The 25128-nt window shown below is 32.1% G+C and overlaps 1 protein-coding gene and 2 long non-coding RNA genes across 5 annotated transcripts in view; 1 reads left to right on the top strand and 2 right to left on the bottom strand.

Moving 5' to 3' along the window:
* The window catches only part of LOC110709830 (MADS-box transcription factor 23-like), a 26244-nt gene continuing 1116 nt past the window's right edge, over positions 1–25128 (top strand). The window contains exons 1-5 of one of the 3 annotated variants that reach the window (XM_021888087.1): positions 1–1792; positions 1987–2251; positions 13188–13265; positions 16485–16563; positions 21682–21743. In XM_021888087.1, the coding sequence (XP_021743779.1) occupies positions 2070–2251; positions 13188–13265; positions 16485–16563; positions 21682–21743 (401 nt within the window). In that variant the 5' untranslated portion in view covers positions 1–1792; positions 1987–2069. The remainder of the gene's footprint in view (positions 1793–1986; positions 2252–13187; positions 13266–16484; positions 16564–21681; positions 21744–25128) is intronic. The other 2 variants (XM_021888086.1, XM_021888088.1) reach the window with 2 other exon arrangements.
* Positions 13603–18687, bottom strand: LOC110709831. The gene is made up of 3 exons (XR_002509039.1): positions 17332–18687; positions 15948–16312; positions 13603–15824 (listed from the first exon to the last, which is right to left on the bottom strand). It is a non-coding gene; the product is annotated as an uncharacterized LOC110709831 (long non-coding RNA).
* Positions 21752–25128, bottom strand: part of LOC110709832 — a 9435-nt gene continuing 6058 nt past the window's right edge. Inside the window, exon 4 of the long non-coding RNA XR_002509040.1 lies at positions 21752–23863. This is a non-coding gene — a long non-coding RNA (uncharacterized LOC110709832). The remainder of the gene's footprint in view (positions 23864–25128) is intronic.

The raw sequence follows: 25128 nt of genomic DNA on the forward strand, positions 1-25128 counted from the left end.
CTCTATCATAGTTCTATACCAATCCACTATTGTTTTTACTACTTTTTTTACTTGTATAACATTTCATACAAATGGCTATATTGCAAGTAAATAAGAAATTAAGAACAAAAGGATGGAGTAAACCCTTGACTCTTTTTTTTTTTTAATTAAAAATGCGAGTAAAAACCCTTGACTCTTTCATACAAATGGCTATATTGCGAGTAAATAATTTACTCCTTTTTTTTTCTCCTCTTTCCCCCTCTTCCTCTCTTTCTTTCTCTTGTTCCAATTGAGAATGGATTCATTGCATTTCCTTCTCTTTCCTCTTTCCCCCTCTTCCTCTCTTTCTTTCTCAAATAAGCCTCAAATCCCACGCCACCAACAACCAACCACCAACCACCGAACCACCTCCAAACTCACACCACCACAACCAACCACCAACCCACCGATCCTACCGTCCACCGAACCCACCGCACCCACCAACCAGCAACCACCGAACCACCTCCAAACTCACACCAACTCGAACAACTCACACCACTGCAGCCAACCACCTCCAAACTCACACCACCGCAACCAACCACGTCCAAATTCACACCACGCAGCCAACCACCCGCAAATCGCACAAATTCAGCTGATTGCAGTAGTTTCGATTTGGAATGAGAAGTCGATTTGGTGGTGCGATGGTGAAGCAGTCGAAACGAATCAGCACCCAAGCAGTAGTTTCGATTGTAATAGTTTCGATTCGAACTGAGAAGCCGCAATATCGGGTGCTTCGATTGCTTGAAGCGGATGGGTTAAGGAGATTGAAGGAGAGGTTCGCCGCACGAACTATTGGGTGCAAAGTGCCGCACCCAATAGTCCGTGTTTTTTTAAAATTCAGTATTAAAAATTTCTCAATTCATACAAAACCATCTTAGCTTAACATAAATGGAATAAGGGCTAATATGTCAACAATGGCATGTGCAAAGTTTTAAAATTGGGCCCTTATATTATTATTTCACATATAGACATGAGAGGTGGATAAAATACGAACTTATAATCTTGTTGTTACGTTGATTCTTAGTACCATGTTAGCAGATTAACTCAACTAAAATTTTAAGTTGATGATCAAGGCTCGGAACTAGGTTTTATACTCTATCGTAGTCCTATACCAATCCACTCATATTCTTTTCACTACTTTTTCACTTGTATAAAATTTCATACAAATGGCCATATTGCAAGTAAATACGGAGTAATAAATTAAGAATAAAAGAAGTTAAAAAAAAGTCACAGGTTTTCCTTTTCCTTAAACAAGTAAAACATAAATGTTAATTATCTAACAGAGGACCTAGTCTATCTTTTAAAATTCAATACTCTGTATTAAAAAAATTCCCTACTCATACAATACAATCTTAAAATCGTCTCATACAAAAATTTGCCGAACAATAAAAAAAACACAAATACGGTACAATATACACGTATAAGAAGTACGAATCTTCCCACGCGTCAGCAACCTATAAGGTAGACGGTGCAAATACGAAAATGTATCCACCAATCACATCCATATTCTCACACCTCCAAAATCAACAAACCAACAATACTACTCCGTTCTTTTGCCTCAGGTTTTCCAAACAGGAGAGAGAAAGTGAGAGAAAAATAAAATACGATTCGTATCATTATCAACTCTTTTCTCTTTCTCTCTCTATTTCTATTTTTATTTAAAAAAAAAATAAAAAAATAGAAAACTTTCCACAAATGGGCATGTGCTACGACTCCAAATTAAACCCGAATTTGCTACCTTACCCATCTTCTCCTCTTCCCCTTTCTATTCTCAGTAAGCGCCTCCCTCTCTCTCCTCCTCCCCCTTAAATCCTTCTTCGTTTTCGTCTTCGTTTTCGGGTTTTTTTTTTAATTGTCTCGCTCTTACTTAATTCACCTTTTTCTTCACCAGCTAGTTCAAACACGAGCTAGCTGTTTTTTTAAAATATCGATTTTGATCTTGATTTTTCCGACTTAATTATTTTTTAGGTCAATTGTTCTTGAGCTTCGGAAGCTAAGTAATTCACCTTCGATCAAATCAAAATTGAGAGATTGATTAAAGATTGAAAAAGATGGGAAGAGGTAAGATCGTGATTCGAAGGATCGATAATGTAACGAGCAGACAAGTTACGTTTTCGAAGCGAAGGAATGGATTGTTGAAGAAAGCTAAGGAGTTGGCTATTCTTTGTGACGCCGAAGTCGGAGTTATGATCTTCTCTAGCACTGGAAAACTATCTGATTTCTCTAACTCCAGGTTCATCTTCTTTCTTTATTTTTTAATTTAAATTTTCTGCATTTAATAGATATTTTAGCTTTTAGAGTGCTTTAAAAATGCAACTTATGTATATTAGGATTGATTTAGTGGATTTTGTGCAAGAAATTTGTGAATAAATTGCTTACATGATTTTTGGGTCCCTTATTTGGTCACCTAATTAATCATCTACATTATCCTTACATTAGAAAATAATTGCATTAGTAATCACTAGGAAATTAATTCACCAAAAAAAGTCTACAAAAGAAAAAAAAAAAAAACATTATCCATTGTTTTTTTGCCTAATTTTTTATTTTACCATAAAATCACAACATTCTCACCTCTTTTTGAGCTACTAGGGTTTGAGAAATGAATCTTTGGTTAAGCTAGCTACCATAGATATCCTTCTAAATTCGAATCAATTTCGATCAAATTTTAGTCCGATTCTATCCATTTCAATATATTTGGGGATGAGACCGATCAAATGTCAGATCTAAAGACTAAAACATACAAATAAGTAGTTTTGGTAAAATTTTGGTAAAGTAGATGGTAAAATAGATTTAAAACAAAGACGATAAGTTAAACTTATCAAACTTTATATCAATCTAAACTTGTTATGAATAATTAGGTTATATATTTTAAATTTGTGAAATGAATCAAAGAGAAAATGTGTATCAAATGTTAAAAAAGTATATCAAATAATCAAAATAAAATCGTAACTAGTAAAGAACTTTAGAAGTGCCAAACTCTTTCCGACTAATTTTTATCGTGATCTAAGCTTGGAATTGAACAGCTTGATTAGGCTAATATGTTGCATGCATTATAATAATATCCAAAGTACATACGAAGTATGTATTAAATTACTTAATACGCATTAATTAATTATGTGAGCTACAATGGACAACTTGCTTGATAATAGGGAAAGGTATGGAAGATTAGCAGAGAACTCAGGAAAAAGTCGAGGACAAATTCTTTTTTCACAACATTCATAGGGAGCAAGTCATGAAGAACAATTAAGTAGAAAAATCTATATATGTTTGATCTTCGATCCGTATTTAAGAATTTTTTTTTTGAGTTTTGCGAGTACTTGGATGGGTTGGGAGGACGTGTAAGAAAGAAGACATCTTCTTCGGTTATCTGCATCAATCTTTGAAACACAGGCTGTAACAACAATGCAGCCTTTGGTTTCTCATCTAATATATGTTTACACTTAACTCACCGAATTAAACACTTCTACGTACAAATACTTCAAAATACTCTTAACATCATCCACTTCAATGCAATTCAAAACTTATTATTCCTACAACAATAATTTATGCATAGATTAATGCCATGCATGAATGCATGATGCATATAGTTTGATATTCATATTGATTGGTAGTTTTCCTTCATAAAAGTCGATCAGTAAATTATAAATGAAGATGAAAAGTTGTACTAAATTGATTAAAAAAAATCATGCATCTAAAAAACACATCATTGAAAATATAACGAAAAAAAAAATCTATACGAAGTATATTATACCTTGAATATTTTTAGGACAATGTGATACAGACATAAACAATTGAAATATTGTGTCTTTTTTCTTTTTTGTAAATTTCAAATTTCATAAAAATGTTTACATGCAAATGGTTGTTGTTGGAGTATGACTATATAGAGATGAATATGAATTTGCGAAAAGCAAAAGTTGGATCAAAAACTAAACTGTGATATCATGTTAGAGAACCATTTAAACCAAAAGCATGGTTGAACCTTAAGAATATGTTATATTCTCTATCTGAATATTTATATACGAAATATATGGTAAACATTGAATTAAATCAAATTACTTTTGTTTGAAATCTTTAAAGGAGTTAGTTGTAAAATCTATAGTAGATGAAATCTTTATTAAGGTATAGATACATTGAGTCTGATAACTCTATCAAAATAATATTTATACATGTACATAATGTTGAAGAGTATGATAGAGTATAAAACATAATCCTAGGCCTCAACCATCATTTTAAGTTTTTGGTTGAGTTCGAATCTTATCTACACTACTTGGCAGTTAGTCTTTCTGTATCTATGTCTTTTTTTCCTATCCCATGAAGATTTTCAACCAAAATTATATTTATGACCAACAATAATTACTTCATTTTTTTTTTTTTTTACAATCACTCACTTTTTCAAAGTTTATTTTCGTAATACACGGTGATAGTAAAATTGTACATTTTATCAAAAACATATATTGAGGTGAGATCGAAATTAAGTGGAAATGAATTTAATATAGCTACAACGAAAATTACCTTATCTTACGTTATTTTTGTTTTGCACGTGTAGATGGTAAATGAGTCTTTAAGATTTAGGATAAGTATCATTCTATTGAGATAGATGTTAAAAGTCCGATCGATTCTTATTAGTTTTTAAATTCTCTAAGCCTCGATAGTTTAGCTATGATTCTAATTTTTAAATCAAAGTTTACTAAAGCTATATAATAACAATCCTTCACTAAAACAGTATTCAACATCCTCGGATAATTAATTTGATAATTCTTCAATCAATTATGTATCTGAATAATAATATCTTGATAATGAGAGAACATACTACTCCATCCGTTCTATATTATAGTTCTTGTTTTCCTATTTTTAAGACCGAAAATATTCCTCCTGTTTCCATTTTTGGATAGTAGGTAAAGACCATCATACCCTAATATTTTTTTTTAACTTTATTCATTTTACTTCCTAAATTACCTTTAAAATTTCCACTTGCTTTGTACTTTTTTTCCACTTTCTCTCTCCAACTTTTGTCTATAATTGTACTTTTCACCTTTTTTATGTACTTCATTTACTTTCTTCTCTCTAACTTTTGCCTATAATTGTACTTTTCACCTTTTTTTTTATGTACTTCATTTACTTTCACCTCTTATTTCTTATCTTAAATACCTTGAAAAAACACAAACAAGAACTATATATTGACACGAAGGGAGTACACACTTACAGACGAGCAGACATTTTTGTTGTACATGATATAATGTTGGTGATGGGAGTGACGTAAATGATAAGATTTTAAAACAATAATCTAAATTATAGAATTAAGCTCACATTAATTCGTACAATTATCGTACGTAAGCCACATGATTATCATGGATATATAGTTGGCCATTGCAGAGATTCAAAATTTAGCATGGGGTGTCATGCTGATCCACTGAATTATGTCAGTCAATCTTATAAAAATAAAATAATAAAAAATACTTAATCATAAATTATTACTGAATTTAGCTATCAAAATCATACAGCACAACAGTCAGCAGATGTGTTCTGATATTACCTTAGACAAGCAAATCAGTTTGACAGAGTCCACTACTAATTCCACTAGCATGTTAAAATTCTAAGTATATTATTTCTTTCGTTATCATAATGATATATACTACATACAAGTTATAACTAATGTTAAAATATCGTCGATTTTGATCAATACTATGTGATAAATTTTCAACAATTATACATCTTAATTAAATACACATGATTTTTGGTTAATTTATGATAAAAAAAATAACAAACAATATTTTCTAGTGAAAGTAAATTTAACCATGATCAGCAATAGAAGATGAAAATAGAGGAATGTTTAATTTCACAACTTGCAAGGAAAATTCTCTTTCTTTCTTCTTCACTCTCTCTTAGGGCTTATTTGGTTGCACAAAGAAAATGGGGAAAGCGAAAAATCATGGGAATTGGAAATTGGATGAGTTGTTTGGTTGACAATAAATAGTGTAAATGTGGGAATTGCAAATTCATGGAAATTGTGACTTCCCACAAAATATGGGAAGTTAATTACCTAACCCCCTAGGTAAGTAAAAGTTCCCATGATTTGCAACTTCCTTCATCCCAACCAAACAAGTTTAGACAATTTCTAGAAATTAGATGTAGGTATTTAATTCCCATAAAATACAAATTTCCTTAAAAAGTAAATTTCCATATTAAAAAAACAACACCCTAGTGCAAGTCTCTCTTTCTCTCAAACTACCTTTTGCCCAACATGATCACAAGCGAAGATAGAAAATAGCTTTCTCTCTCTCTCCAAGGACATGCATTGTTTTTTTTTTCTCCAAATTAAATATATAGTCGCATATCACTTCTTTCATCTACTTTTATATTTTAACAATCTGATTTTAAGTATATTTGATTCCTTACAGTCCTACATCTATTCTCAAAATGCTTTCATTGTGAATAACTTATTGTGTTCTTAATGTATAAATTATTAACAGTAATAATATAATCAAAGTACAATCATTAGTTTCAACATAAATCATATAAAAACAAAATTGACAAACCAATTTCTTTTTAAAACATGTCACTTTATTTGGCATAAAATCATAACTTATTATTTTTAGATTGGCATAAAGAATAGTGTTCACATAAATTGGCATAACTTATTACTTTTGAATTTTCATTAGCAATTATAGATGTATTTTAAACAGCCTTTTATTCATATTTTAGGGTTGGTAATGGATGTGAAACTAATTTAGGGTGCGTTCTATTCACCAAATTTTCACTTATTTAAACTTATTTATTTACAGGATATAACATTATCTATTTACCTGATTTTACACAACATGCCCTTAATAAGCTGTAAGAATTTTATCTCCTTACCCCCTTCAATAGTTGTTCATTCACCTTTGAATTCTTTAGTAATGTTTTACAGGATATAACTTCTAATTAGACATATAAAAGGAAAGTAAAAGGAGGAAATCTGTAAATTAAAAGAGAGATTGAGAACAATTGGGAAGATAAAACCACAACTATAAATATGATGTGATTCTCTTTCTTTATTAAGAACATGGAGGTCTAATACTAGATGATAGAGAGGCTTAAAGGGTTTTTTTTTAGCCCTCTCCACCCCCCACAAAACACACGAGCACGCACACACACAAACCTAAACATAAACAATCACGCAATAGTTAGTAGAGATTGTTTTAGGTTCTTAATGAAAGAGAGAACGAAAACTCCAAGGAAACAAACGAAAGTGATGATATATGATGATCACATTTGAATGTTTAAATCTAAATTGAAAAAATTGAATAATTATATGTGATATTTTCTTTTAAAAAAAATTAATGAATATTTTCTTATTGTCCTCCATGACATATTTTTTGTTGTACTTAACTTTGACAAGTATTAATAAATGTGAAACAAATCATAAAAAAAATCTACTAAATTTTAAGAAGAAAAAAAAAATATATAATGCATAGACATAAAAATTGAATCTCATAGTATGTGTCTCATATGCCTCTATTTAGCACACACCCCACACGTGATATATACCTATGGTGAGTTAATGGTCTTGCTTTTGAAAAATCAAACCTCTAAAATTGAAGAAATTTTTTAGGAGAATATGGATTAATTATTTCCATTGATGAACGTACTCCTCCATTTTGTAATGAATTTGACTCCACTTATGTATATGTATGATAATTGTGCATTTGTGCTATTTTGTTTGATGATGTACTTAAGATTTTGATTGATAACCTTCTATCTTAATTTTATAAGTCTTAATTTTATGTATTCTAAGCTTAAAAAGCCTAAATAAATAGTTTTCTTTAAATAGAGTAATAATGAACTTATTGCCAACTTCACTTGTATATATGACAAATTTACCTACACACATGGAGAAGAGCATGATACTCCTAGCTACTCCACTTAGACGAGGCGGATCAACTTGTGATACATTGGGTTCAATTGAGCACATATGACAAGCTTTAGCTCCCTGTCTTTTGTATTGAATAGATGTTTAAATTACTTAAGGGAAAAAAATTCCTTTATTTAACAAATTTTGCGTTTGGATTCTTATAATGCGCCTTCTTACTAAAGCATGCATTGTCATTTGTGATATTTTCTTTCTAGTACTTTTCGTAATTAATATTAATTCATCATTTTTTCTTTGTTATAAATCTCCTATAATAATGAAATAAACAGAATTTCGAGAAGGAATACTGTAACCTAGTTAAATTGACTCATTATCTTTGTATCCATAACTTGATGACTAATGCACTCTTAAAGGGCAAAGTTGAGGGGATTTAGCCAAAGTTTAATCCAATCTAGTTCTCAATCTTTTTTATGGCACTGGGCATGGTTGAGTCATCCACAATAGGGTTGTCGAAGTAGTGTTCTTCGCTTTGCTTGTCAATGAAAGTTACGTTTGTTTAGTTACCAATTTGTGCACCAGGTGCACAATGAATAAAATGTAGTCGGTAATAAAAGATAAACACCTTTAACGAAATCAATTAGAATGACATATATAGATCTTGGTAAACAATAAGCTACAATAATTATTATATAGATGCAATACCAAATCTCATTTTCTCCTCTAGGGAAACTACAATACTCTATTTGTCATCGAACACCAAAATATAATACTCAATTTGTCCTCAAATAATCTTTACATCTTTCTTTTTGAATGACCTAGAAATCTAGGATATATACTATTTGCACTTCCATACATAATAAAGGCTCCAGCATTAATCTACAATATCTCTTTCTTCCTACGATTAATGTGTCTGATCCTTGCATTCTTTCTGAAAAAAAAAAACAAAATTTTTTTTTTTGATAAAATGACAATTGATAATCAAATTATTTTTATCACCTGAACTTTGTGCAAAATGAGAATAAAAATCTTATTATCGATAAAAAAATAAGAGGGTACGTCCTAAGCATCAACACATGTACACGTACTTTATGTTTTCTTCACCTTACTTAAGAATTTTAATGCATATGCTTATTAGGATGAGACTAGATCAAATCAAAGTAGAAAAGTTCGAACCACATCATGTATTTTGAAGTGTGTTTGCCTATCGCTAAATAAATAGAATTTCATGATTATGAAAATTAAACATTTAAAATTACACATTAAACTTAGATATGTTCTCTTCTCCTTGTTTAAGCTATTCTGTTTCGGTGTCGTTTGATTTTTTTTGATCTGATTGTCCGATTTGACTAAATATCGACCTTAATTGAACATTAAAATGTATAAGAAAAAACATTATCAAGTAGGATCCCGTTTAGATTCATCTCAACACGTATTTTTCAAATATAAATTTCATTACTTTTACATATACGAATTAAAGATATATGACAATAAGCAAATGAAATAAAGAAGATCAGAACTGGTCTGAAAATTTCTGACCTAAAAAGGGTATCATAAGCAATTATAATAATTGGGTTCATTGACATTCCTGGTCAAGCTCATTATTTTGCTTTGATTATAATTATAGGTAGGGATAAATCCAAGCGATCTTCTGATTTCATCTGATTCTAACAAGAATATAATAATCCTTTTGTTTCAAATTAGTTGACATGTTCTTCATGTTTGCCAATGCATGAATTCAATCGAAAAATATCTTTAATCGTATTTTTGTAAAACATGCTAAATTAAATATGAATTTTAATTAAGTACACATTAAAACGGATCTAACAAGATTTCACATGACGATATTTTTTCATATCTATAATACACAAATGTTAGTCAATGTAAAGTTTATAAATAGTATCAAATGTCAAAATGTTTCAATTAATTACAGAGAAAGTAAGTAAGAAGAATAAGGTAAGGAAAACAAAGCCTTAATCTAACAACACCCTAATTTTTGTTTGAAAAATGAAACCCTAATTGACAATGTCTTTTCTTATATATTAGCATATACATACGAACAAGTTCAGTCAAGCCATGAGATAAAATTAGAATAAACATGAATAGAAAAATTCAAATCATGATAAATTAAACTTTAAAAGATTAAGACAATAGAACGCTTAATTTTAAGTATAGATGAGAACATGATCTAAGTATATACATCCTCTGTTTTAAGAAAAAGTGCAACATTTTTTCCAAAAAGATCTCATATTTTTAGTCAAAGTGTTGTAATTTATTTAAAACGGAGGAAGTATGAGTTTTGTTGACCATCACTAAGTGAGCACAATTTGATCCTTAAAGTTGTCCTACCACTTATTCAATAGCCACTTTTAATTCATGATCTACTACTTCCTGCTTTCCTGTAAGAGGGTTACATTTGTCATTTTAGATGCTCTCGTTTAAAGTTACATTTCAATTATTTTCTTAATATATTTTTTACACATTTTTCTCATACATACATACTCCCTTCACTTTAAAATGATCTTCTCATTTTCTATTTTGTGTGTTTCAAAATGATCTTTCCACTTTCTATTTTAATTCCTCACTCATCTTCACTATTTCCCATATTACCCTCATGTTAATGGTCAAATGATCGGTATGATCCCAATGTACTTTATTCCAAAATAATAAGTAATCTGAATGTACTTTATTCCAAAAAAAGGATGGTCCCATTGTATTTGAATGGTCTAAATGTACTTTATTTCAATATTCTTCCCTTACCTTAATTTATGCAGAGGATTCCAAATAAGAAGATAATTTTGAAACAGATAAAGTCCTTTCCATGCAGCTATCCCTTTTATCAAAATATTTGCATACTGCCAATGCAACTATTCCTATTTACAATAATATTTACCTACTCCCAATGCAAATATTCGTATTTTCAAAATTAATTTAATGTCTTAATACTTGATATACTACCTCCGTTTCAAGTTAGTTGCAACTCAGGGCTCGACACGGATTTTAAGACAAAATTTCATAATGATTGATTAATGAAGTAAAGAATAGTAAATTAAGGGTAGGAGAGAGAAAGTAAAGATAATTAATAAATTGATCACCACCACCAACAACAACCACACCGCAACCATCGCCTAACAGTAGCCACCACGAAACCACCCACTTCACAGCCTGAAACCACCCACACGCAGCCCAAACCACCTAGGTACCACCCACACGCAGCCCGAACAACCCTAAAACCACCAGATCTTAGCCCGAACAACCCCAAAATCACCACATCTCAGCTCGAAACCATCTCCTTCTCATGCTGACCACCTAGAAACCACCCATAAGTACTCCGAACAACCCTAAAACCACTCCCCACAGCCCGAACAACCCCAAAATCACCCCCTCTCAACCCAAACGACACTGAAACCTCCTCATCTCAACTCGAACCACACCGAAACCAACCCGTCTAAGCCGAACCATCCCAAAACCACCAACACTCGCCATAAACCACCCCAAAACAACCACCCTTACTCAGCCCAAAAACCACCCTCACTCAGCCCTAAAACCACCCTCACTCAGCCCCAAAACTACCCTTACTCACCTTGAACCACACCAAAACCACCCGAACCATCCTTAAACCACCCCATTAGCCCACTCACCACTTAAACCATCAGATCTAAAAGATTTAACCAAAAAAAAGAGAGAAGAGAGTGAGAAAGGAACAGTGGAGGAGGTTAGATGCGGCGGCGACTTTGAATATGGTGATGAGCAACAACGATGTTGATGGTGGTGGTAGATGCAGCGGCGTCGTTGACGGTGGTGGTTAGATGCGGCGACGACATTGAGAAGGTGGTGTTCGTGGGAGTTGATTCAATTGAATGATTTTTGGAATTGAATTGTTGATTTAATTTATGTTTTAGATGAGTTAAATTAGGTGAAAAATATTATGTTAATAAGTTGAATTAAGAGTTTAATAAAATCTGATTTAGGTATTTAATTGTGTTTATGAGTTCTTTAGTAAGGGTATTTTTTTACTTTCATTTAAAAAAACTTACTAAAATAAGAAAAAAAATGGAAAGTTGCAACTAATGTGTAGCACCTCGTTTTGGCAAAAGTTGCAACTAATATGTAACGGAGGTAGTATGTGACATCTAATCATTACTTTCCACTTATTTTTCTTATTAAGTGTGAAAAACCACCAACAATAACCTTCTTTCGGAAACAAAAGGAGTATAAATTTGTATGAAATTTTTCTTGAGATAGTAATTTGGTGCTAATTTGTATTTTCCCTATTCAAAACACTTATGAAGTGTTTAATTTGTAGAGTGGTATAGGGTTGAAATAAAAAATGAAAACATGATGGTTTAGATTTTGAACTAGATTCTCAATGCCATTTGTTTAGATTAATATCTAGAAATCTAGAATGATGTTGTGATCTTTAAATTGATACTTGGAAGTATTGGCATGAGTCAAACCCAACTCTCTCTAGGCAGTTTGAGGTATGAGTTTAAAATTCATAAATCATCAACCAAAGACATGATATGGGTTTAGAATTATTTTAGACCATTCTAAACCATACCTATATACATTTAATTCATGAACTAAACAACCTTCTATGCATTGACTAGGCATGACTTAGTTACACCTATTTAAATTACACCTAAAGGCACTATTTTATCTATTGATATGAGGATTTATAGTAAGGTTCAATTGAAAAAAAAAAAAAAAAAAGAAAAGAAAAAAGAAGAAGATATGATCGACATATAACCTAGGGTAACTCAACTATACAATTATAGACACACATTTGCACCTATCAAAAAGATAAAATGCTCCCGACGCTATTTAGCTAATTACACACTTAGATAACAATATGCCTTCACCAAAAAAAGAACTTGGTTATAATAGCATCAACTATAGTTGAGGTGCACAAAATAATACAACCTATTGTGGTTACACACATCATCACAAACTAATAAATTATGACCAAGAGTGCACACAATAACATACTACATTTTGTGACATATATGGTCAACTCCCTTTGATATTATTCATGTCAATCTAGGACTACATAGTAAATATGTCATTGCGTGCACCGGCTAATTTGTGCATCTTAGTTAAGTTAAGCTATCGCAACTAATTTTGTCGAAAAAACACTTCAATAAAACTGAAATGTAACCTATCTTAGAATGGAGAAGAATCTAGTTGGGGAAGATTTGTTTGATCACCATGCCCCCAATTTCAATTTCATAATTTCATGTGGTTTGAGAATGTATGTGACCTTATAATGCCTACTTATGCCTCTTGATACTATTATTTTATTCAAAAATCTTTGTTTTGTTAGGATCAATCAAACAACACCTTCCTTTCTCCAGAGAAAGGAGGGGGAAGGGGATAAAGAAGTTATGAACCCAGGACTCAGGTTATGTATGGAAATCAGTGATACTAAGATGTTTTTATGTATCAAGCAATTCAGTTATAGTCTATTTTATTCCCTTACATTGAAGCCCATTTTTTTAAAATTTAATTTCTAATGTAAATGACCATGAGTAAAAAAAAACTTCTGTGGAAAAAGAGATATACACCATTGAAACAATTTGCTCTCTTTGTTTCTTAAAATTTAAAAATTCATCCTTTTTTTGCTTATAAAAAGGAAATATAACATTATAACTGTGAGAGTTCAAAATTAGATAAGTCTAACAAGTGGGTCAAAAGAGGGTAAAAAAGGGGAGGGGGGAGGGGGGGGGGACATAATTTTGTTGACTTTAATGAATCCTTGTCTTTACCGTTTACTCACATGGCCACACACAAGAGAGAAAAGGAGAGAGTCATTAATAGATTAATAAAGAAAAGAGTAGGAGGGGGGAGCAAATTTCTCCCTTGTCCCAAATTAATTAACACAGTCAAACTTTGCTCACATATCAATGCATAAGTTTCACCTTACTTATATATAGTAAACACTAGTACAAATTAGAAGAAAAATTATATTATGAAATTTTATTTTAATATTTATTCAACAATTTATTTCATGGCAAAATATGTTTTTATTTAGTTTGTAAAAAGCTATAGTCAAAATGAACCTATGAATAATAAAAAAGTCCAGCATCTCAGTTATTCTGACAGAGTGAGTACTAGAATAAAAACTAGAAATAATGTTAAGGAATAGAGGGTGGTATAAAAACAATACTCAAAATAAATTGACTTGCAAAATTACCTTATAAACTTGTCCATTCAGTGGATCCTATTAAATGAGATAATCTCCTTAGAATATTTCAAACCCAAGATTTGTATTCTTTATACTCCATCTTTTGTTTATCAGATTTGCTTTTCACACAATTTTTAATGCAATATTATAATTAAAATATCGCAAATTATGTATAACAATAACAATATACAAAAATAATACTCGTATATTTGAAAACTAAAAATCAAGATGAATTTTAAACCGATTAAAAGGAAAGGGAGAGAAGTATATGAATATAAACATCTTATATTAACTATTACATGCATGCTTACAAATTCACCTTTCCATTTCTACTCTTTGCTTCTTATAAACATTTAACCTTGCCACACAACATAATCTTCATCGGGGAGAGATGTGAGAAAACCCAAATTGCAAATCAAGTGGAAATTTTATACATAAGTCAACAAAATTACACTGTTATGACATGTACACATATCATATAATTGATGGAGTATTTTTGTTGATTTATTTACAAACTTGTCACTTTTTTACAATACTTGTTTATCATGAAGATAATCTAGGACTTGCTTAGAGGAATAAACAGTTATATGTATACACATATTTTTGTAAAGACCCTACAAGCCTAGAAAACCTTCACATAAGGCTAGAATTTACAAAGAAAGAGAGAAAGAAGTAAAACTTAGTCTAACTAAATATTGGTTCGATAGTGACTCATGTCCTCTTAGATCCATTAACTATCCCTCCATTCTACTTAAGATTGTCCCATACCCCTTAGTTTATTTTTTATAAGTTGATTTGCATCCAAACTTGTGACATTTCTGGTTTTGTCTTTATGTGGTAGCACACGAGTTATTTAGGAGTATGAAACAATCTTAGTGGGCCAAAAGGAGTAAATACATTTGAAGTTCGCTCATTCAACAATGGATTATGACCATTTTGCATGAGCCAATCCCTTTTTGGCCTTCTTTGGTACTACAATGGTGGTAGTTAGGAATTGAAATTGGACTTGGCTAAACTAAATTGCTTGACAAAAATGTTAATAGACACTAGCTAATTACTATAATTTGGGTACAAACTAGCTAAAATAGAGTAGCTTGAATTCTTACTTGACATGACAATCTAATTATTAGACAATTAGTTTGTTATTGAAGATTCTCTTAGTTGTTCGACCATTAGTTTTTATTGTGTATGGTAGATTGGAAACACAAAGACAACAATTCATTACAGTTTCTTTGTGTATCACAATCATCCTTTAGAAGTTTACACACAATATATACCTCTTAAAAGATAAATAATTCCTAACTACTCTAGCCAACAATTTAGAGCTTTTTCCTAAACTTGAACTTGACTGTTTAGAAACCCTCTACTAGTAAGACTGGACATTACTAATAAGGCATGTTCAATCAATTTATAATCCCCAACAAATTCAAATGCCACATTTGACATTTCCTCCTAAATAGTTAGCAAAACATCACATTTGGCTTAAACGGTCTGTATTATAGGGGATTAATCTTGTTAAGAGAGTCTCATGCCATTATGGCATTATGCCAAATGGTTAGGTTTGTCCATCCCCACATCGTTTCATCACATATTTCCATCACCACTTAGGAAAGTGACAATGAAATTTTATGAAGAAAAACACATGCTCGGAGACAAAGTTCGATCACCATAATAATCATTGACATGTAATTTTCCTTACAAAATTATAACTCCTTACCAAACAGGCCTTGAGCCATTTCACAACTTAGGCGTGTCCAAAAAGGCATCTAAGCACACCTGAAAAGTTAGCAGCCATATCTGATTAGTGCATTGAGATTTTAATTTGGAAAGGCTTGCCATCATACACATATGATCACTGGTAAATGGTTTTGAGACCCACCATATATAGCTTTTAATTACCTTTACAATATCCTGAATCCCTGATTTAATTCCAACTATCCTCATTAATGCTCAAGTAATCTTTGTAGTCAGCTTTACAATGAAAAAGGAACTCAATGACTCACCCTTCTCTAGGTTACCATATGTAAGTTTTAGATGCAGCTATGAACAAGAAATGTTGTTAGCATGTCCATGGTCCAAGGATCATGCCAATAAAATCGTCGAAACTCTGCAGTTTGTCTGTACTTTAAAAATATTGTTGAATGTCAGTGTGAAGAAAGATTTTTTATCTGCTTCAATTTGATGAATAAGGTTCCTAGATGATTCAATCATGCAGAAAATATGCATATTGTAGTTTGCTGCTGTTGCATCAATAAAACAAGTCCCTACACCAAAAATAAGTGTTAAAAGTTAGTAGATACAAACATCTATGAACTAAGCTTCTAACCAGAATTGACATAAAATGTTTTCTTATATCACCATTCTGCATAGTTTCAATGTCTACCGTTAGCTTTTCAGTACTGATATTTAAAATCACATTACTTCCTATTTTTACAGTATGAAATCAGTGATTGAACGATACAAAAAGACAAAAGAGGAGCATCAACAGCTAGCAAACCCCAACTCAGAGGTCAAGGTATGATTCAGAACCTAAGCATAATAGATCTACAATATGCTCATTGATGTCATCTCCTTTTAGGGAAGGCAACTTTGTGACGCCAAAAAGAAGCAGAAAGTTACTGGTTTTGTTTGATTCATAATATATTTCTTCCGCAATATTTCATATTTACTGAGGTGCAGAATCTGTTACACACACTAATATGATCAGAAACATTAGTTAGACCAAAAGTAGATTTCTAAGTAAATAACAGTATACACAAGTGTTATCAGAATGGTAAAATCACATAATTTATTGTCTGCTAAAACCTATACTCAAGCTTCTAACATGGTTCTGTTGAACAGAATCCACAAAGCATACTAAAGTTATCAAATATCAACAGAATCATGATGGGAATGGGCCTTTTAATATGCATTAGTGGCAGATTGATGTTGATCATGATGCTAAAAATGCAAAATACAAGCTAGGCCTATCTTCTTTCAACAGGAAAACAAAAATTTTAAAGAGTAAGCATAAAAAAAAAAAATAAAAAAAAATAAAATTAAACATTCTGCTTAAAATAACACCAAATGTTCTTGCAAAGTGTCAAATCTTTCTCCTGCTACCCTCTTCATACATCATTATGAGGGTTTAGTCCCTGCCTTAGAGCCTAACTCATGTTGAAAACAAGCATGCGTTTAACATGTTACTCTGCTAATTACTCGCAGCCTAATCATAAGGTAAAAGGAAATAACACATAAATATCTGGATAATCAACCTTTTGGGTCTAATGTAGAAATAACATACCTAAATCACAAGATCTATGATCCTTGAACAGAGCTATCAGCCCGTAAGATGAAGGGCAAATTGAGGCAGTATTCATCACATACTGCGAACAAAGATGAAGCACATGAGTTAGAAGCAAAATCTGTTAGGAACTTGTACCAAGAAGAGGTATAAGCATCCATCAAATACACATTTGAAGAAATAAAACAAGCAAAGGTATAAAAGATGCATATTCTGGTAATATTGGACCTGTTGAAGATTAAAGATCTCAAATTGCTCCAATGTCAACTGTCTGGAAAACAAATCAGGTTGGAACTAATTTGTCTCAGGTGTGGTTAATGGATATAACCAGTCACCAAAACCAGAGGATAGGAAACACCAAGTGCTTTAGAGCTTCCATATATTTCATGGAACTTTCTTCAATTGCAACTTTCAACTGACAACAGAATCAAACTCAATAAAAGGACAGTAGAGTTGGTTTTTGGTGCAAGGATGAATGGGCTGTTGTGCCTCAGTTCATTCATCGGTTTCAACGTTTTGGACAATTTGTAACTCAGGCATATCCAAGTTAGTGGGGATGCTACCCTTGTATAGCAAACATTTATCACACCGAGCTGCCACATCATATTAAGGGACTGAGTAATTTACACCAAAATCACTCCTTTGTAATTATGAGCCTTCACAAGCCGTCCATCCTGATAGAATGTCCTTCCTCATCAGCCATCCTTTAAAGTCATCAATACAAAACTAAGAACTCAAATGCTATGCATTTGATTGTGTCTACGTGATTCTGGGAAGGGAAGATGGAATTGAATAGCAAAGAATTTGATGACATATGGTATTGAATTGGACAGAAAAGAAAAACACAATTTGTATCAGTATTCCAAAGTCCTGAATACAAAAAAGAATCAATATAATGAACCACTTATCCCAGTTGAAATGGAAAATTGGACTTATGGAAGGTGCTGAATATAATGACTAATGCCACGTATCTAAAAGTCTAATGCATCTATTTACCTCTATATGATCTCCTGAATTCTCTTATAAAGAGAGTGCAGTAAAGTTTCGATTCCCTATCAATGCAATGGGAAAAAGGAGAAACTAAAGAGTTTCTAGTTCTCGCAATGGCTCTCATGAAGTGAGGTCCTCTGATTAAATAAGAAAATAACTCCAAAGATGGACAGGTATCCAACATCAAAATATCACATGCATATCATTAGGTTTGATATTCTTCAATAAGGATGGCCTTTAACTCATCTCATCAAAATTGCAGATGTGAAAGGTGATCAAGGCTTCTCAAAAGTACTGAGAGCAAATCTTCTGACCTGGATAATGCATGCATCAAAGAAATTCCATTAAAAGTTAGTTCGTTTCTCTTGATAGGTACAAAAAGAAGACTGTTGAAGTTCAGGCACAAGACCAGAGAAACTTATACGTATGCAGGAAAAACATAGAACCTCATTGATTTTGTCTAATGTCAAGTGGGAGCATAAGGATGAAGTGTTTTGGTTTAGTCTTCATGGACATTCATGTTTGCAAAACATGGTGAGGATAGCTTATATCCAGAAATCATCAACACAATATTCAAGAAGCAAACAGCACAACCAAGTTTTGCAATGCAAAAGGAGGTGTGGAAGTTCATGAGAACACAAACCTAGAGTACAGGTATGCTATGAGCTTCAATGAATGTTAAACATCAATATTAAAAACTCATCAGAGGAGTAGAATTTAGAGTCTCCCGATCTACTGCTAGTCTGTGTTGATTGGAAAAAACAACAAATAGTATCAAATGATGGAGAATTTTTTTAAAACATCAGCACCACCGCTCAGGTCAAATACAGCAAACTTTTACAAAAACCTCAGACAAGGTAAGTATAGGACAATTGCACAAGGAGAGACAAATCCAATTCTATACGCAAATACCAAAATCTTATCCAATACACCCATTCCACCATCGATTCGCAAACCTTCAGAAAATTATGTTTCTTTCATTGTTATGAATGGATGAACCCCAGTTAGAGAATAACGGTTCCTCTCTACACTGAAAGAACCACTAAAAGAACCACTAAAATAACCCAGAGGAATAAACGATCAAACATATACACTTGTAAATCATGCCAACTATCTTGGGTATCAGTTTATCACTGGAGACACATAACAACCCATGCCTCTGCACTTGCAAGTTCCTCAGAGCTGCAATTTCAGATGGCAACTGGCGTCTGAATTGCTCCTGTAGAATTGTGCAGTGCTTCCTTTCCCTTTAAAAATCATTCAAGGTATTGCTAGGAGGTGGGGAGAATTTTGAGGTTGGACATATGTCCATGAAAACTAAAATGCAACCCACTTCCATAAGCAAGGAGAAAGAATGTGGGTTTTGATATCCAATGAACCTTAGTCACAAAATGCTTTGGGGTCGGCTAACATGAATCATCTTAAGGAACCGTACAATATAAAAAGGGACACAACAAGATAATTAGTTGAAAGAGTTTGAAAAAAGGTGAGTAAAATGAGAAAAAAGAGCATTCAAGAAAAATAAAGGGAGTTTTAAAAGAGAACAAAAATAAAATTCAAGAAAGTTTTAAAGAGGCGGTTAAAACGTTAAGAGTGAAAAACATAAAGATTTGAGAAAACTTTAAAAAAGGAAATCATTACAGTTCATAAAACACTAATGGGATAAAATAAAAGCATTTCCCCTTTAAATAAATCAAAATAGGCAATTACAGGGTTTTAATTTCTTAACGCTAATTTCCTATTCTTGATTCCAAACCCTAATGGTGAACCAAATCACTCTTCTCCCTCTTATGCCTTGTTAGGACAAGTATAATATAGATATGTATTTGTTCAAGTTCTGTAGAAAGAAAACAGGAGTGGCAAAGTAGTCATTTAAGAGAAAATCTTCTAGGTAAGTAGAATCTCCATCTCTCCCCTTGTATGCCATCATGAAAATAATTTCTTTCCACGAATCCAGAAAATGTACATCAATGGTCACATGATTCCATTCAATGTCGAACATGCTTTCTTTAGGGATCATATACCTCCTCGCAATCACACCACCTTTAACATCCCCACCTCCTCGCCAATTTAGACATTCATGACTTTTTCATCTAACCACCTCCAACAAAGCTTAGCAAAGGAGTCCTCTTCTTCCTCAACAACCAACCAAGTCCTTCTCCTCTTCCCTACCCTTAAATCCTTAATCCCTACACTCTAAGCCTTATTCCCTACTACCTTGGAAGCTTGATTTCATATACATTTGACGATGATTGCTTATTGGCTATCTACCAAGTCCTCCTCTTCCTTAACCTTAACTCCTACACTCTCAGCCTCATTCCTTAACCCTTTGAAGCTTAAGTTCATATACATTTAACGACGACCGCTTATGATCCTATTCTCTCTTATTCTCCATCATCATACCTCCTTATGAAGTGGTATATATATCTTTTAACCTAAGATCTTAGGGGCTACCTCTTGTTATCATTGGCAATATAAAATAGGAAGAGCTTGACTAAGGAACTATCTATCAAGGATAAAATAATAAAGAGAGAAAGAGAGTGGCAAATGAAGGCAATTTTAGTTTCCTCCTTCCCTATCTTAAATAAAAACAAGCAACAACTCAAGAGTTAAATGTCCATCGAGCCAAAATGTTAATTTGTTTCTAGAGTAAAACATCCATGATAAATAATGACTTTTTTTTGTGAGGCTAGAGGGAAAATCCATAACACCAAAATGTTGAATCCAAAAGGTTAACTAAATTGGGTAGACATCAAACGATTAAAGCCAATCATAGATAAGTCATCGTATAAGAGGTAAATCTTTAATTGTAAGGACACATTTACAAGCAACTATATGAGTGATATAAACAACATATCATGTCAAATATAGATGTGCTACCATAGATACCTAAGCTATTAACATTCTTCACAAGTATGTAGCTTGAACTAGAAGATCATAAGCTTCTAAAACAATAACAAAGCCTTAGTCCCAAGAAGATCATATGCTTTTGGCAAACAAAAATACAAGGCCTAGTTCCTTAATACAATATACCTTCTTAATCCCAATAATATATTTTGTAAAAGACATATCAAAAGTGCAATAAATACATATGTCGACGCTTTAAACACCATTAGAATAATTTTCCTTTTATTATCACAATAATTACCTCCCAAATCTCCATTAATTCAATGTATATGCTATTCACCATCACAAACAATCACCACTAACTTATATTACTCTAGGTTAAGGTCATCAATCAACTTTACTATTGATTATACAAGTTGTTAGTCGTGGCGCAAGGTTTTGTTGTGTTATACATTACCGCTTTTACCCTCAACGTGCACGTGTATTATTCTAACATCTACCATTACATTGTAGTTTTGGCAAAGAGAAGCAGCTATGCTACGACAACAATTAGAGAGTTTGCAAGAAAATCATCGGTACTATCTTCAACTTCTATACCAATCTACGTATATGTCAACTCTTAGCAAAAAAATTTTCTCATATATAGCCATAGATGATTTATTATATATCTCTTTGAGAATGACCAGCACAAATTCAAACAAAATTTGACATTAACAAAGTTAGACAAAAATTATACCTTGCCCTTATGTGTTTAGATTATTCTAAAACTGAAATGACATGTCAAAATTTGAATGCTAACAACGTTGGCAATGAAACAATATCCAGAGTTAATCCTGCTAAGTTTAAAATTCCCAATACAGATTAAAGAGAGAGAAGGAAAAATAGTTATTAAAAAAAAAATAATAAAAAAATAAAAAAAACATATGATTTCATGCATATATAAAGGTAAAATTGGCCACTAATAAGTATGTACAACCACCATTTTTTACCCATATGATTGTGTGATGGCTTTAGAGTGGCATTTTTCAAACAATAATGAAAACTTCAAGTCTAAAAGTAAATGTTGGGTGCACTCTTGGAATATTGGACTACTAAAGGCATGTCCTTAGTGTTGGTGGAACATAAAAAGGGCAATATCCAATATAACATTATTTCAAGAGACTAGGTAGGCAAAAGACAACACAAAGGGTTTAATGGGTATCAAATTTGGTGTAAATGAAAAACAAGAAATAAAAATGTCCATCTTGAATAATAAGGAGCTTTGATAACATGTTAAGGAGCTGGAAAAACTACTGAGAAGATCCATTTTACCAATCCTTAAAAGATGAAGAATAAACCAGCTATAGGGTTGAAAGACTAAGTCAAGAATAGTGTTTGGAAGAGTTAGATGATCTTATTTAACCAAAGAAATTCCTCATATCGAGAAAGCTTTCAAAAGAGACTTTTATGGGCATGAATAAACAAGAGTGAACGGATATGCTAGCATGAATACAAGCTACCTTATAAGAAGGTATCATCAAATGTACGCGATCCAATTGTTGGACATATAGAGTATGTGGAATTATCTTTCACATCCAAGGTACCAAATATTAAATCGTAGGATATCAAATATGTTGTGATACATTGACATAAAGTGGCATCATTCTTATACCAAAGATTGTCATTATAGAAGGCTTCTAAATTCCAAACAAAATTACGTTTTTAATTACCACTTTGAAAATTAAATTTCAATTATCAATCTGGTTACAGTAATTGGGAATCGAAGTATGTTTTTAATTACCACTTTGAAAATTAAATTTCAATTATTAATCTGGTTACACTAATTGGGAATCGAAGAACATCATGTTGGTTAAGAATCCCACCAATTACTTACCCTACATAAAACAGTAGGATTGGATAATTGCCTCCAAAAAAAAAAGGAGTTAATTGCCTTTATGAAAACTAACCAATAATTTCATTTGCCATCCTTGGCAGCTTCAATTTTTGTAAAAATAAAATAAATAAATAAATAAATAAATCTTGTTTTTATTTTTTATAAAGGATTATATTGACATTTGAAAAAAAAGAATTACCAACAAAGAGGACAAGTTGTCCACCAAACATGGACAATCTTGCTTTTCAAAACTAATCTAAGACTACAAGTAATAAGAACTCACAATCGTACAAACATGGTTTGGAAGCATCATTTTTTTGCAAAAACTTATTGTTAGTTATTTCAGTGTACATGTAGGTCTTAATACATTCTAGTAATTTCATTGCTAAGGTGTGGTATATTTTTATTTTGTGCTTAAGAACCTAGAAGGTTCTCTCTTCTAGTGCTAATCTCTTCTACTATGTATATTGGCTTTTGTCCATGTTTAAAAAGCTTTTAGTAAAATATCAAGGTTTAAGAAACATCATGCAAGTAATGGATTATTATAGTGCCATGCTTTTCAAGGACCAGGTAATAATTAATTTTCTTTGGAGGAGGGATGTCTCTATTGACTATGCTAAGACCTGCATTTGATACTGTTCACGGAGTCTATCTTAAAGATCTCCAGCATGAATAGACAGCTGTAATTCAAATACCTCATACTTATAGAGCTTTTCCTTCATAGAAAAATGTATCTAAATTAAAAAGCTTTAGAATCTCGTATTTTTATACCATCAAAAACAGACGGAGGGGTCTCTTTATACCTTCAAATGCATGCTTGCCCTGACACATCAATGATAAAGGTCAGTTGGAAAGGGCAGGAATGCACAAAGTGCTATATAAGACATAACAGTTAGTCTGCAAGAAGCAAACACAGACATTTCAGCAACTTAACACCATTTTAATTTGAGGATAAAACAGAAGGGAAAAATTGGTGACAACAATGCCATAGCTCAATAAAGCAACTTTTTTCCAACTCTATGATTGTAGACGAAACAAGGTCTTGCAGTCAAATAATGCAATAAAAGTATTTCCATCACGATATGTCTAAGCATTGTCAATTCAATTCCGAAATCCTTAAGATGCAACATATTGATCCAAGTAACAATTAGTTCTAACACATAATTTCCAACCTGTAAAAACACACACACACACACAAGTACTACAAAGGCTGGCATCAACTATTCCCCAATATTTTTTATATATCTAATAATCCACACAGCCTCATTAAAGTTACTGAGCAATATGACCTAAGCACACAATCGAAGGATTTTTTTTTTTTTTTCAAGACTTCCTTTCCACTTGTGCATATCAGGTGTAGGTGAATAATTGTTGAATTAATATAGTAGGCAGCCACATCCTTCACCTGGTTGCAATTTCCACTATAATTTTACATATAAACTGAATTTGTCATAGAAAATGTAGCATTATAGCATATATTCTCAGATAGCAGGTAACTTTCTCCAAAAATAAGTCAGACAATCAGATGACTATGTTATGAAAGGTACTATCCTAAATGTTCAAAATTATTCTGCAGAATCAATACAAAACATTTATGTATGAAATTATTGTTGGTTGTAACACTATGTATCAATTTGTCATCTAGTACAATCACAGCGAATTAAAAAGAGAATATAGGAGTTCCTGACGCAAGCAACTCAACTTACCATAGGCTCATAGCATGACTAGCTTTAGCCATAACATGACATGACTGAAAAGTCAAATAAAAGCGAAAATCGAAGTTTTTTTTTTTACTCTCTCCATTCCTATATAAAAGCCCATTCTCCCAAAATTCTTCACTCTAGCGTAGGATCCATCAGCAAACTCCACTGTAATACTCTCACTTCTTCTAAAAATAATAAGCTATGTACACTATTTTTAGTATGCAACTTTCATCAACAAATTTTAAACATTACTACTAAAAACTCGTGCCCAAAAGAACGGGGCTTTTTTATAGGGATAAATAATATTTTATAAAAAAAAATAAAAAAAAAATTAAAAAAAAAAATAAAAAAAAAACTTGATTATACCAAGTAAACCTAAGAAAC

This window comes from Chenopodium quinoa, unplaced genomic scaffold (genome assembly GCF_001683475.1).
Source record: "Chenopodium quinoa cultivar QQ74 unplaced genomic scaffold, ASM168347v1, whole genome shotgun sequence".
Lineage (NCBI taxonomy): Eukaryota > Viridiplantae > Streptophyta > Magnoliopsida > Caryophyllales > Amaranthaceae > Chenopodium > Chenopodium quinoa.